The sequence below is a fragment of the Dromaius novaehollandiae genome, chromosome Z (genome assembly GCF_036370855.1).
Source record: "Dromaius novaehollandiae isolate bDroNov1 chromosome Z, bDroNov1.hap1, whole genome shotgun sequence".
In the NCBI taxonomy this organism is placed as follows: domain Eukaryota; kingdom Metazoa; phylum Chordata; class Aves; order Casuariiformes; family Dromaiidae; genus Dromaius; species Dromaius novaehollandiae.
The window spans coordinates 62,559,088-62,574,981 of NC_088132.1; the positions used below are offsets into that span (position 1 = coordinate 62,559,088).

The 15,894-nt window shown below is 39.1% G+C and overlaps 1 protein-coding gene across 2 annotated transcripts in view; it reads right to left on the reverse strand.

The window, feature by feature from the left end:
• Positions 1 to 15,894, reverse strand: part of LOC135325102 (zinc finger SWIM domain-containing protein 6) — a 115,110-nt gene that overhangs the window by 35,047 nt on the left and 64,169 nt on the right. For both annotated transcript variants that reach the window (XM_064502611.1, XM_064502612.1), the window contains exons 3-4: positions 6,942 to 7,090; positions 6,250 to 6,400 (exon numbers count right to left, since the gene is read on the reverse strand). In XM_064502611.1, coding sequence (XP_064358681.1) covers positions 6,250 to 6,400; positions 6,942 to 7,090 — 300 coding nt within the window. The remainder of the gene's footprint in view (positions 1 to 6,249; positions 6,401 to 6,941; positions 7,091 to 15,894) is intronic.

Sequence of the window (15,894 nt, forward strand, 5' to 3'; positions counted from 1 at the left end):
CAAAGAGATCATCTAAATATGGATATAAGCTTGGCACTCAGAAAATTACAGCCTCACTGTACCATTTTAGAAATACCATAAAACATGGGGAAAAGCAAATGTTTCTGCTGCAAAGATGATTCTAAAAAGGGATTGCACGAATTTATGCCGCTCCAGAAAAAATGGTATTAGTATCACTGAAGTTAAGCATTCATTACACTTTTTGCATTCTTTTTCATGGCAACACTGAAGTAGTCACCAAATCTGGCATCAGGAAGGAATTTCTCTAGGGGCACACTGGCGACAACCCTAGCTGCTTTTGTCCTTTTTTTCCCCTTCCCTTAAGTACTAAGCAGAGATAATCTGTTTAGAACAGCTGGCATGTCCCATTCATACAAGTTTGCCTCTCTAATTGCAAAGGGAAGGAATGCCTGAGATAGAAATATAGATAAAGAATAGCTTCACTTAGTTAAGGCTAAAAGAATCTAACTTAGTATTTTCTAGAAATGTATATAAACGTTTATAAGAAAAAGTCAGTGTTTTCTGAACTAAAAACCCCACATTATTTAACACTCAATCATTAGTTTGTTCATGGTAAAATAGTAACTAAATCTTTCTTACCTAATCCATAATGATTCCTTGCTTAACTTCAACATTTAAAATTAAGTTTAGATGAGGAGGAAAGAGGTACTAATAAAAGTTCAGGCATGATCCTTCAGGAAAAAAGGACAAACACAATACTTCTCTGCATGACATGACCTCGTAAATGACACTTTAGTTTTAAATTTTAATACACAAATACATCACTCTGATCCAAAAAAATTGCCAAAATATCAGCAAATATGAATTCTAATTAGACCACCAGAATGTTCCTACAGTGAAAAAGCAACCTGCAGTAAGGCATAGTGGTAGTGAAACACTACTAAGATAATGCATTAAGCAAAGACATGTTATTCCACTCAAGAAATGCCTTTACAAGAACAACTCATTTAGTATGCATAACAAAGGATTTTGAGTGTGTCGCCCATGAAAGCTTTATGCCACGAATGAGGCTCATGGCAGTATCATAAGAGGCTCCTACACTTAAAAACATTAGATACCAACAAGTGGTTGAGGTAGACAGGAAAAGCTTATGCAATAAGAGGTAGAGAGTACCCACCTGGAAGTACAGATTACCTTTAAGTTCTCCTCAACTCTGTGAAATACAAGAATCAGAGATCAGGATCAGAATGAGGAAAGCCCAGAATATGTTGGCCACTTATCCACTACCCTGCCTTGCAAGAACTTTTTGGATAGGCCCTCTTCCCCAGGACAGAGCCATCTTATTTTTGTTCCATAAGAAAATGTTCCTTGACTTAAAAAACAGCTCCCCTCCCCCTTAAATGATTCTTAAATATCAAAATGGAGGAAACCTATTAGAAATGTTTGTTTCGAAACATGCAAATTGTGTGAAGTTGCTTCACCCCAAAGGCAGGCAACAGGATATAAAGATACTGAAAATGGTAGTTCACAAAAAAAATATATCTGATCCTGTAATCTACGTGTTGACAAGCTGTTGGGCTCCATCACTCCACCAAGCAGTAGATACTTGTCTTAGATTCTTCTACTTGACTGCTTTCATCAGATTAAGCATCTGGGATTTAATTTAACAGTTTCAGCTTTATTAAGCTGTCACAAGAGCGGCCCCGCTTTGATAACAGTAGCTGCTCCAATTATGGCTTGGTTTAGGGTTGACAAGTATAATGATTCATTCGTGGCACATGAGAAGCAATAAAAGGTTGTTTTGCATTACAGCTTTAAAAATGTGGGCACTTTTTTCATTTAATTTGTCACTTAGCTTTTGCTAAGAGGACATTTAAATTGCAGTAAAAGGCAAATGGGGCTTTTAGTTTAAATGTAATCCCCATATTTAAATGATCTGTAATGGCGCAGTGTTCGAGTGGGAACACTATTGTTTCGCAGTGGGCCCTGATGGTGACATGTGACATTTGTATTCAGGTCCTGTATTATCCATGTGGCTAAAGGGCTTCCAATTTCATTTCACAGCCAGAAGCCTGCAGAAAACACCAATTAACTTGCAGATCCCATTTGCCGACAAAACTCAGCCTCTTCTCGATGTCTGGCATCTGGCAGTTCTCAACATTTAATTCCAAAGCAGAGCCTTGCAGCCATCATGATCCCTGTGCTGGGGCACAAAGTCAAATTTTCGCCTTTTATTAAGGAAATTTTTTCACTTTTGTAGACCACAAGCAACTTTTACTTAATTTTTGATGGATGAATATTTAAAAATTATTGCTGAAGTAAGACTGCATGGACTATCTTTCTTCCTCCAGAGTACAAAGAAGGTTAACTGACCTTTTCTTGAAATCAGAGATCTCTGTTCATCAGCCATCGGCAGATATTTGCTGTGCATTTCCATATTCCTCCATCTTATCAATGCAATTTAATTAAAAAGACAGACCGAAGGGCTTCATATAATTAATCATTCTGATATATTTAAGTCTTGAACCATGGTCATTGAGAGTTAAACATCTAAAGATCAGCATGTGAAATTTACCTACTGAGATACCATTTAAACCGCAGCAACATGAAGAATTTCAGCTCAATGTCAAACTCTGCAAAGTGCATTCCTATATTACTGTTGCAAGTTGGAAGTGATCACCAATGCATCACTGAAGTTGCATCTAAATCCTTCTAGCATGAGAAGTATATAAGCTAGTATATAAGCTAGTCTTACAGCTTCAATCTGTAACCTTGATCTTGCCAATACCACATCTCTGGAGTCTAGCAAGCAGCTTTTAGCTCAGTCCATTCTCTGAGCTACAATAGGGGAATCAGCTTAAGATAATTATAATATTCTTCTTCCTGATCTAAAAACTTAAAAAAAAAAAAAACCCACCACCTTAACATGCAGCTAGCTAACTTGAGGCCCTCAAACTGTAAATTGCTTATGGAATTAGGACTTCATATTGACTTCTTAGGAAACGGTGAGGCTCACACTAGTCATGAAGTTTTTGGGGGTAGCGTGATGGGGGCTGGGTTTTTTTTTTTTTTTTAATTAAATCAGCACCTTCAAACATTCAAAGCTCAATCTGACTTCTACTGAAGCTAACACAAGTTACCAAAACTTCAGCAGGAATTCTGATCAGAGTCCAATGCGTCCTTGCCAATACCCAATGCCAGAGAGGAAGCAACAGTTAAGCTTTAATGAATGGCTCAAGTGAACCAATCAAGGAGCAAAGCTAAAGGTATTTAAGTACGCTGAAAATCCTAGGCCAAGACGAACCTGACAAAGCAGCCGCATGCTTAACGAGTGGCAGACAGCATCCCAAGGCAAGCAAACAGGCCTTTATTAAGCGTAGTGTAGATTTACATATTTTACATGTGCTAAAATCCTCCATAACTACAATGTAAAATTCCTACCTACCTGTGAAATAAATGAGATCACAGCTAAGACAATTTTTTTAGACATAAATGCCAATCTCAGATTACTCTGAGCAGATGCAAAAAGATAAGTATGCAAAGGCCTGTCCCAATCCCTTTATTGATATTTTAGTCCCATCCAAAGAGAAGACAACAAGGCAGGAACTAGACATTTTAGAACAAAATGCTACCATCACCCCTTAGCCCATGTCTGAGCTGTCTCTGCCACTACTGGCCCAAGTCTTCAGTCTGCAGGGACATTCTGCTCCTCCTTCTGCAGTTTGTTATTGTAACTCCGATCTGCCCTAACACCTCCTTGGCCTTTTGAACATTCATGTTTATTTAGAGAAGCATGTTCACCTTGAAAAAGGGTTATTTTTTACCTTGCATGAAACTCAAGGTAAAATTATAGCAAAAACATGGCAGCAGCTTGTACTTTTCACACAAAGTAGGAGTCAAGCTGGAGAGACTCATCCAGCTAATTGCAATTTTTACAGAACTTGCTAAGCACACGTGCAAGAAATCTTACCAATGTGAGGAAGAACTGGACAGTTCAGCAACATAAACACAAGACCTACAGCTGGAAGTGGAAGAACCAGGTTACGTTATTGTTTTGCCTTTACCCTACTGCATGCTTGAAGGGGGCTGAAATGTATTTGTAATGGAAGCTGTTGTACAGGATCAAAATATCGTGAGTGTTGCAGGAGATTGAGCAGTTCAGGACAGAAATAGCAGGGACTTTCTTAAGATTACAAATACAGTGGCTGAGGTAGTAGTGAGGCTGGAAATTTGCACTGCAGCTTTTTGGGAGTGGCAGATATAATTCTGGTGAAACAAGGGTAAACTACTTAATTCAATTAATGTGAAATATTGGTTATTTGATGCTGCAGGCAAAGAGATACCAATTCCTCCACCTTCAGGTGGATGCTGTCAAGGAGATGAAGTTAATATGAAACTGATGAAACAAGAAGAGGAGCCACTAAGACAATTTATCAAAACCTTTTATGTTTATTGGCAGCATGTGGTAAGACTGCTACAGGTAACAGATGGAGAACACATTTCTGTCTCTCCCACCACCTACCAGCTCAACCCACATAAGCAACGAAGCATGAGACCCTCCAGTTTTCAGAACGATACAATTTTGCTGTGTATATGTCCACCTAGGCATGTGCCATGCGTGGCAAAAGGTACTATTTCCCTCCACCCCCACTCCAAGCCAAGGCAAGATCATAAAAATGACAGCTTAAAAGGGTTAATAAATTTGAAATAGTATAGTTATATCTAGACTCTGACAGAGTTTTGTCTGCTCTGATTTGAAAGCTTCCACCACAGAAGTCTACAACTTCAGCTACACAACCAGTGCTTTATTGGCCTAATGCTTCACTGTGAGTAAACATAATTTATGCTAAACAGATTCTATCCAGTCTTAACCCCACTAGACTGTGGGAAATTAATCATGGTCATTTTTAACCTTTACAAGTGGAAAACTCAAGTTCTGCTTTTGACTTTTCCATCCTAAATGAAGCATTTTACTCTTGTTTTTATTTAATTTCATTTAGCTCAATTCTGGACCTTTAAAATTTATTAAGCTTATTTTGATTCCTGGCTCTTTCAGTGTTTACAGCTTATCCCATGGGGCATCATCTCTAAGTTTTATATACATATTCCATTCCACATGAGTCCAGAATAGAAATATTGACCAGAACACAGCTGAAGACAGACTCCTGTAAGACTACACTTGAAGTGTATTTCTAGACTGAGTAGAAGCACAGGTAACCACTCTAAGTTCCGTGAACCACAAGACAATTACATTTAGGCTGTCCGTCTTCAATTTGCTCTCAGAAAGCCCCCATGACAGCATCCAAAACCTTACTACAGCTAACATATACCACATTAATCCCTTCCCTCATATACTTAGTGAACTACCTTTAGAGAAACAAATTAGGTTTACCACTATATTTTGAATAATTCAGGTTGTCTTTTGTCACTATTATCTTCTACATGCTTACACACCAACAGGTTAGTAGTTTGTTCCAGTACCTTACACTCTATGAAAGCACTGCTGGTGGTCTATTGTTACTTACTGCCACCTACCCTTCCTTAAAAGATCAGCGACATTTAACTTTAAGTAGTTTTGAACTTCCCCTCACTGTCACAAATTCTCACAGATTTTCAGAACTTCTGAAGCAGTTACAAATAGTTCAAACTGTGTCAGCTAGTTTCTGGAATACTTTAGAGCAAGCATCAGACTTTACTAGTTTAAATACTCTTTTCCCATTACTGACTGTGTTTCTCTAACTCTTCTAGAACTTAGTCGTGTATCCTGTCACAATTAACATTTGCTGGAAAGCAGGAATTGTTTTAGCCCTCCGTTATCTGATCTCCTTCCCTGCTCAGTAATGGACTTCTGCTCTCCTTTGTTATATCTTCTTCTGTTAAGAATATCTTCTTATACTTTTAACAAATATTCTCTTTGTCTTCTATCCCTCTCTAGTGGTGAACAGATTTCTTCCTTAACCTTTCTTGTTGGTTATTGGTTTATATACTTACCCTCAGTTGCAGAGATATGTTTCTACTTTTTGATTCCTTTTAGTTCCCAAGGTCATTTACAACTTGTTGCAATTGCACTTTTTTCTTACCATGCTTCCTTTCCTTCCACTGCTATTTTCTCATGCAGTAGATCAGAAATTCAATTTCACCCAACCTTAACTGAACAAGCAAATGTGCAAAAACCTCCAGCCTGTTTTATCTAGTACTACAATAAAGCTTTGTCCCTCCCCCAAACATTTACTTGTTTCTCCATTATACACATGAACATCTAGATGATTGTGAAGTCTGTGCATTTACCCAGTTCATCCCAGAGCTGCCTATACTTGTCAGTCATTGCAGTTCCTTGTTGTCTCCAAAGTGACAGACGAGGGTCAGCCATGAACTGTTCTGTTATCAATGTCAACATGCGAGCTCCATTTGAATCTCTCATCTTTAGCATCTCTCGCACCTAGAAAATGAGTCTTTTAATACAAACTTGGAAAAAAAAAACCCACATAGTATAGACAATATGCTGCAGTGTAAAACATTCTACCTCTCTGCTAAATAAGAAGTACAATTAATATAACTGAAGTGAATTTTTGAAGTACAAAAAAAAAAAAAGCCTGCCTTCCCAATTTTAACAATGACTTTAGATTTCAGCATGCCATTACAACTCTTCAAACACACTTCTTCCACAAGTAATCCACTGGTGTATTGTGCAAGCTGTTGCACGATTATCATACTGGTTTGTCTCACATTTTGGAGGTGAGGAGAAAGAAAACAGCAAAGCTGAGGATGGTTGAAATGTTACTTCATATCCTTAAACTGATCTTAAGACACATCAGACTGTGGTCCACTGCCGTAGAACAACTCATTCACTTGCCATCATGTTCCCAAGACTTAGTCTTATTTAGGAACAACTGAATTTTGAGTAAGATGGCTAACAAGTGTAGACTGGCGGGGAGAGGGGGGAAGGGGAGAAAAGAAGAGGTTTAGAATACTCAACAAACCTTTGCAAAAAGCAAATTGAGCTGCTTCCCTGATCCATGGTATCCACCCTGGGAGAGGAAGAGTTTAACCTGTTCCTGGACCTGTTCCTCATCCAAATGCCAGCAGTTTTCATCATCTATGCTAGCACCTGCTGTGGGATCAGGAGCACCTGCAAACAGCAAGAAAAAAAACCCATCATTACATTCTATATAAAGATTAGAGGTTCATGGGTCCAAGGGAGAGGAGTGATGCAGAGCTTTTTGGATTTATGTTCTGTCCTGTTTTGGATGTTTTGGCTTTAATCTAAACAGTCTTTAAAACAGACTTAAATTTCTCCTCGGTAGCCTATAAAGAAATGACAGCCTAGGAAATGGCATTTAAATAAACAATATTTTATAATAATAACATTAAAATCAAGTTTGTTTTTGGTTTGTTTTTTTTTTAGTATAGCTGTTGAGGAGAGAAAATTTCACATGGCAAATTACACTTTGTACAGTATTTCTATAACTGTGATGTTAAAGCCACTCTCTCAAAAACACCTGTGCAATTCCTGTTCCTTCAGCAATCTTGCTCAGGTACACATGATTGATAGTGAGCACTGCTACTGATGAGCATGAGGAAAATCATCACCTTGGTGCCTCTGAACTGTGATAGCTCTGGAAAGCTAAACAAAGAGTAAAGAAAATCCCCAAACCAATCCAATGTCTTAAAGCACTAAAGGCATTTCCTACCATAAATAAAAATCACAGCTGTGGAAGTGTGTGGTGCTTTTGAAGGAAGATTTTTGCATAGGTGATCTTCTTACCACTGAGTTAATTCTACTTAACTCTTCCTTGATTATTAGCCCAGTGCAAACTAAAGAGTGACTGGATTTACGCCAGGAAGTGCTCCGGCAACAGGTTGGTCTAACTCAAGTTTTATAGTTGAGATCAGTGATTTTCCACTTGTGGCCTCTTCTAAAAGGCTGACACAACTAACTAAAACAAGTTTTTGCACCATCCAGCAATCTATGTATTTCTGAAGAAGCCTGCACCTCCACTGGTACTTTTTTAGAGGTATCCAAACTGAAATGGTTGAAGAGCACTTCTCTAGACTGCCAGAGCAACTCAAGTTAATGCATCGCCATAGCAGATGTAAGGTATTTTAAGCATGCCCTAGACTCAAGTTAACCTGACATTTCGGATTTGGGGCTCATCACGATTGCGCTTTATGGAACTCAGCTAGGCCAGGATTTAAAGGTACAATTTTTGGTATAGAAGTAAAATGTAATCGACATGATCTTCCCAGAACTCTAATCAGGACAAAGCATCTGCTTTTGCTGAAATGTTTGAGCTCCTTCTAAGATATAATCTCTATCTCCATCAGGTTGCTAGATGTTAGAAACAGAACCACGTTACACAGTATATCATCTTTAAATCCCAGGCCATGTTACCTGTATAACCAATATTAAAAGAAGGCTACTGCTGGGGAAGGGAAACTACATGGTCAGATTTGCAAAAACTTGCATCCAAACAAGTCCTGAGAACTTGAAGAGATAGCTACAACTCTTTATGGGAATTAAACATTGATTCTATTGATTTAATCATTCATTTCACAATTGCAGCCTACCACGCAGGTAAAGCTTTTAGATGGTTGCAGGGAACGGTGGAATCTTTATTCAGTGAAAATACAGGAAGATTTCAAGGGTCAGAGAGATATCTTGTACGCAGCTACTAGTTGCTGAGGAAGTCAAAAAATCATAGAGCTCAGCAACTTCCTAACCTGCCTCCAACTTAAGAACCTCCAACTGGGAATGCTGCACTGGTGTTGTCCTTATACATATTTTTAGATTAATAAGAAATTTTGCCTTTGAAGATGTGAAAGAACTCTCCTGCCTTCCACAGGAACCATAAGAGTGTCTCTAAAGACAGGAATCAAGCCCCAAACAGTACAAAAACTAAGGAATGAAAAACTTCCTCATTCTGTGAGTGCTTCCATCGTTACTATGTTAGTTTTAAGGGGCTTTCAATTCCGTCAGCTACATGAAACACATGCTGATAAGTCTTCAGTTGCAGAGAACAAGATAAAAAGGGAAATCAAGCCACACGAGAACAAGCAGTGCAGCTGTTGCACAGACCCAGGTCTGTAGTATCACCTTGCAAATAGTCTAAATATTTCATTGCTCTAAAACACATCGAAAAGACTTGTGAAAAGGAATTATTCAAATATATATATACACAACATAAACTTAATGTATTTTATTCCTTACTTCAATGGAGATTTACCTTTAAATAATCTCAGTATGGCTACTTCTAAATTGTATTAAAAATAGCCTAAGATTCCTCAGCTAAGCTTCCCTATTTAGGGAAAAAAACAAAATTCCTTCCGTAACTGTTTACATTTCATCAAAAGCTCATTGGTCAGTTTGTGCTAGAAGGTTAAATTTCAACATAGCTACTGCAGACTCTTCAACACAGCATTCCCGTATTGGAACAAGGGCGCCCATCACCCCAGGCCAGTTGCTTTGCCTCCCTGCCACCTCCCCCAGGCTTCCTCTTTTTAACTTTTTTTTTTTTAAAACAAAAAACATTATCTTTAACATTGTTGCCATGATCCCAAATATACCTTCCCAGGGGCTCAGCATCACTACACTTGCACCAGCACAACTTTCACGCCAGTAGATTAGAAGAGGTACCAAGGATCTGAAGACACCAAGCCAAGGGTCTGAGCTCTAAGACACTGTTCAGCACAGTCATACAGATACTTCTGATTCAGTCATTTTTTTCACAAGATTTTACATAGGCTACACTCTGTATGATCAAATTTGTTCATTAGGAAAATTAGGACGTACAGAGAAATTTCAGTGTACAATTTACAGGCCCCAGCACCAGTTGTAGCTCGCTACTCTTTCAACACAGCCAGCAGCCTCCAGCAACAGCAGCAGATGAACGAGGCGAGGAGACAGCGTGTCCGAAGGACACGAGCCCGAACCCCCAGCAGCAGCCCCGCGGTGCGCTCGGGCAGCCTCAGGCCCCCCGCCGACGTCCCACTTGCGCTGCGGGTAGACACGAGAGTTTCTCCAAGCCTCTCACTTGAGCACTTTTCAAGACTTCCCACTTCACTTACTATTGGGTAAACATCCACTGATGCAGCTTTTTCCCCTCTCCCACTCACACACACACACTTCACTCTCGAGCAAGGGACGGGATATCGGAACTGGCGCTTTCCTTTCGCAGAGCTGTGCTGGGTTCACAGCCAAGAAGCTGCTCAAACAAGCAGCAGGGCTCCAGGAGGGCGCTGCCTCTGAGGCCGGAAAATGATGCCCTAATAACCAGCAAGAAGGGTCAAGTCCAAAGCCAGGAAAATCTGAAGGTCCAGCTGCAAAGACGGCAGCTTCGCTTCGGATCCCGCGTGGCTCCGAGCATGCGCCACGAGGCTCCGGGTCCCGAAGGGTGGCTTGGCTGCTGAAAGCAACACGGGTATGCCTGAATTTAGTCTCTGCAACACTGGTACTAACACCAGCTCCCTTTCCCCCACTTGTAAACTGGGCATAAATATTACTTACATGCTTCAGAGGGTGCCACGAGGATGATTAGTTCACATTTGAACTATGAAAGTGAAAAGCACTGTATAATTATACTAAATATTAAAACCTGTAATTAAACGGTGTCAGTTTATAGACACTCACATATTAATCTCCCTCCCCTCAGCCATTGGCTTTGTTAACTTCTGCCATGAATGGTCTCTGAAAGAGGTTTTACGTCCTGTACTTACAGACAGGTAAATACATTAAATAAAATCTTTATCCCAAGTATATAGATATGGCCATACATTTTTACTTATGCTCTATTACTGAAAATTAAAACACTCATACAATCTTAGCAATCAAAGCAGGAATACTGTGCACAATTCTTCATAAAAACGTACACCTGAATAAAATTTTTAAAAGGGGGTTGAGGCCTTTATGTTTATGGTCCTAGCGGGTTACATGTTAAAAAGAATCCACTCACAAGTTCTAAGTGGCAGAAGCATTTAAAAAAAGACACTTTCATCATTTACGTAGTAATTTTAAGAGCAACTCCTTTTAAAATTAGCAACTGCATTCAAGAAGTTGTGTTGTATATGGAAAACTTAACTTCTAAAAGAGAAGTAAACAGAAGCAAAGCATGGGTCATTGACTTTTCTTTCAAATCTGTATCAAGGGTGGATAGAATATAGCCTAAAAATAGCCTAAGCTGCCAACTACTCAGGAGCAGATCAACAGTGTAATTTGGATAAATGACAATAGAATGCAGAGTCTTTAAGACAAACTGATTCCCTGATCCTTATTTCTGAAGTATCACAACAGTTGTTTTGCTCTTCAGATGAAATCGCATCAAATTACTTACTCATAACAATACTGCATTTTTTAACTTCATTTTATGAAAATCTTATGAGCTTAAGTATACACATGAACTGTACATCAGTTAAATTTTATTAAATGTCATCCCATGTCAGCATTAAGGAAAAGATATAGAAAAAGATTACAAATTAAAAGCATTACTTACTAAGTACTATGCAAAGACTGAATGGTCACAGCTAGAGAGCAAGGTTGCTGCACACTGACTCACAACAGAATGATAACTGATTTTATAAACTTAGTGTACTCAGAATTATTCTAAACAATAATTATATAAAAATAAAGATCATAAAATTAATGATTCAAAATATTATTCTGCCTTTGATTCCCCAAATGATTCAAAGTTTATACATAAGTCACTTCATCTTGCACTCTTGGGTGGAATATAGCACCTGTTAAGCCATGCACATCATTAAAGAAAAACACCAACTGCTGTAAAGCAACCAGTTTTAATAGCAGGAAATGTAAATACAGTGCAGTCTACAGTAAGCTGCTGAGGAAGGTTAACAAACCCTCAACATGTTTTTAACTTTCAAACACTTCTCCTTTCCCCTTCATCCACACATGCAGCAAAACGCATAAACTTATCTCCTGAAAGAATCTAACCTCTCCTGCTAAAATCATGGTCCCACAAACATTATTAGCATTAAGTTTCAACGTCCACTCGTGCATGGTGGACAGAAGAATTTCCTTACCAGTATAAAGCAGCATGCAGTATTTTCATTGAGTCCTCTTATTTTTTGTTCCATGTCTTGGAACAAAATATCCTGATTTATTTTCTATAAAAAAATTTTAATATGTTTAATGTATCTGCAAAACCTTTCCTAAAAATCCAGATTTCATATACTTTTTCATATTATCTTGCAGTTATCAACCCTTAATTTCATTTTACATTGTACTAATTTACCTCTACTTGGATTTCTGAAATATTTCTAGTTTTGACTAGCTTTCTTTTTCATCTGCAATTTTACTTCCTCTTCCTTCCTTCCTTCCCAAATCCAGATCATTAAAACAAGTCTAATGCCAAGCATTGGAGCACTTCACATTTATCCTTCTTGAAAGGAAAACTGGCTGCCATTTCCCACATTCATCTCTCGCAACTCTTTTCTCAGTCAATTTTGCTGGTTTAAGCAGGGCCATATGAAAGACTGGCAATCTTTTACATAATTTATATGCTTTAAATTTTATATGCTTTATATCCCTTTTTCACTTTTAAGGAATTCCAGTATATTACCCATACATAGTTTTCTGTCAGTCAGCCCTATTCTACAATTTCCCACCAAAAATCTCTGTCATTTCAATTAAATACCCTAGGTCTACATTAAGACACATTCCTCGGTGTGTCTGGATTACCCTTAGAAACTCACAGTACAGGAACAGCACTAGAGAGTCTGAAATCTTCAGGCAATAGGGTCCTTTTTTTTTTTTAAACACAAGTCTGGATATCTTTGGTCGGTTTTTCCTCCTCACCCGCCTGCAGGAGAGCTCATTACATATGTTACAGGTGAACGTTTACAGAGGAGAAATCTCTGTCGGCCTGGGCAGGCACAGACGCAGCTACCTGGGCACCTCTGCTTCAGAGCACGCAGGAGGACAAATGTACTGAAAGCCCTTTCTTACAGTCCCTCCCTGTTAAATTTCAGCTCTTCTGCGTATGGTTTCTTATCAAAAAGTGACATAGCGAATACGAGTAATTCTGGAAAATTCCATATGGTTTGTCTAACAGAAGAGATTACAACAGCAGCATTAAACACTTGGGGAAAAAAGCAATACAGCTCAAAACAAAAAAATGGAATTGGTCTGTTAGGCTGTACTTCTACCGGCAAAAGGAGGCCCCTTTTCGCTCTGCATATAATGATAAATCGCAACAACCCCGGCCGACATGACCGCCCGCCATCCTGCGCATCCTGCTCGCGCCCCGAAAGCCCAGCCCGCCGCCTCAGCCGTGAGGGTGCCGCAGCGGGCAGGGAGCTCGGCCGGGCCGGATCCCAGGCTGCCCTCCCGAGTCGGCACCGCCGACCGGCAGCGCTGCCTGAAGCCGGCAGCGAGCGAGCGCAGACTACCAGGGTATCAGCATCGATATCCCCAGTGGTCTTCAGAGGTGACTACAACCCCACAGCTCTCCAGCTTTGAGAGCATCAGGAACGCGCTCAGTTGTAGCAACTACTGCATTACATGAGAAAACCAGATGCAACGTATCTTCTCAAATATAGGAAGTGCTTTTGGGTACTAAAGACATTCAAAAAGCCACTTTTAAGGCAACCACCACTAAGTGCAAATTAGCATGGCCAAGACAGAAGAGGGTTTCCAACACGTCACTCCGCTTCTCTGAAGAAGTTAGTGAACAGACCACATATTCCTGTGCTTCCAGCAGCATCCCCTTATTTTTTCCTGGAGCGAGTCTCAGTCAGGAAACAAGGACGGATATTGCATCACTTGTATCCACTGAGGAACTCAAAGGGATTTGTCATCTCAAAACCTGTGTCACCAGTGTAAGTCACTTCACTAGTTCCCCCAGTAACCTCTTTCACAGCAAGGTAGCCAAAACCAGTCATCAAATGCTGCATAGGACAAAAAGAAATGAACAATTATCCAATTTACCTTTTGTGAAAGGAAAGTGCTGCACAGTTATTCCACCTCCCTAGCCAGTTCATAAGCAAGTCAACAAAAATGCTGTGGTCAAAGCCCTTGAAAGCCATGGATCATTCTTAAACAACAAGAAAAAGTATTCAAGAGACCTCATTTCTTTTGCTTATTACTGGAATTATAAGAACTAGTACAGTCACCACAAGTAAAAAAAACCCAGAAGTTATACATAACAAAGAAGAAATCAAAAAAGCTTCTAGGTATCACTGAAGATAATTTTCTCATCCAACTATAGATTCAGGACTTCCCTTTTGATTAAAGCTATTTTTGGTATTTCAGTGATAGGTGTTCTCTTACTTCTGTAAGTAAGTTTTTCCTCTTACTTACCTGTGCCTTCAAGCAGTGTTCAATGTAATTTCTCTTCAATCAATGGTTTAGTAAGGTTAAGCTGTTCAAAGGAGGAGAGGTCTACAAGACAGTTTTGTATCACAAACAGAACACATGCGGTATAAGAGATACAACAAAATGAATGGTGATCTTGTGTTTATCAATGCATGCTGCTAGAACCAAGAGTGGATTTCTTTTGAATATTTTTTTTATTCAAGAAATTTGACTAGAGATCAAAATAACTAATTACAGTATGAATCCCAGAAGAATGTCTACTTGCTATACAATCAGAGGAGCTTACTTTTTCCTTAAAAGAATCCTGTATTTTTTTTAGCACAGAAAACATACTTAAAAAATAAGACTGTAGTTTTATGGGAGTTTGAGAGGAAGAACAGAAAGCTATCTCTTTTTGTAACTCAGTTTTTCTTTGGTAATAGCAGTTTATTTTTATGCTGCCTAGATTTTCTAGTTCAGTTTTTGCTATTTTATTAAGAAACATCAACAGTCAACAAAGACACAGAGTAATCTCATTTACTAGGAAAGCATCAGGGAGTATAAGACGAAAGTTTAAGTTTTGAGGATATTTTTAAACCCTACTCAAACTTACCGTGAAAGTTCATCATTGATCATCAATTTTTGTTTTCCTAGTCTTTTTACTACTCAGGCTGTGATATAAACACTAAATATCTTTCTAATAAATACTTTAAGTACTAATGAGTAAAGTAAATATTTCCTTATTTTGACAATAAGGAAATAACCGACACAAAGATCAACATGCCTTTGATTAGCATAACTAGACTTAATGTTGATCAGGTTTAAGCACTCTCTACAGCAGCCTTTGTTGTTTCTCTTCTTGCTTTACACTAGCCATCAGATAGCTAACATATGCATATATAGCCATCAGCCTTTCCTCTCCCACCTTTGCCTTTCCCCCGCCCCTGGGCCCCTTTTCTAATCACTCTCAACTGTATGTCTTCTCTGTGCCACTCACAAACACACCACAACTGTTCTTCTTTCCCCTCAATTCCTATGTTCAGGCTATTACAATTCTCACACTACACACACATTCCTTCAGCTTTCACATCTGAAGCACCTTCCTCTATTGCTTCATGTCCTCCATCTGCTTTATCTTCCCTTTCTTTCCACTCCCACACAGCTCTGCCATCCACCTTCTCATCATGTTCTTTCTGCAACAATTAAAGACACAGCCCTACCTCTGGCCACCTCCCCAGGGACAGTAAAAGAACACCACTCCTGAAACTCATCTTCCTGGCTTCATCCTGAACCCAAATTCCATCATGCAGTGATTATTTTTATTCCTTCCACAGGCTTCCTATCCAGTCACATTCAAACAAAGTTTCCTGTCACCACTACGAAGCTTTGCAATATCACTCTGTCCGCTTTGTATATCCCCTCCCTATTATCCTCAAGGACTATTCCTAGCACCACCTGCCTGTAGGTCACGGGACCACATGAAGGTGTGCTACTTTGCAGATGAGCCCTGCTACCAGGAACACTTGTTTCTTTTGTTCTATTCACATTGTATCTCATGAACATGTATATTTTTCTTCCTCTAATATTAGGCAGCTTGATTGTACTTGTATTGCAAAGTCTGTGGAATA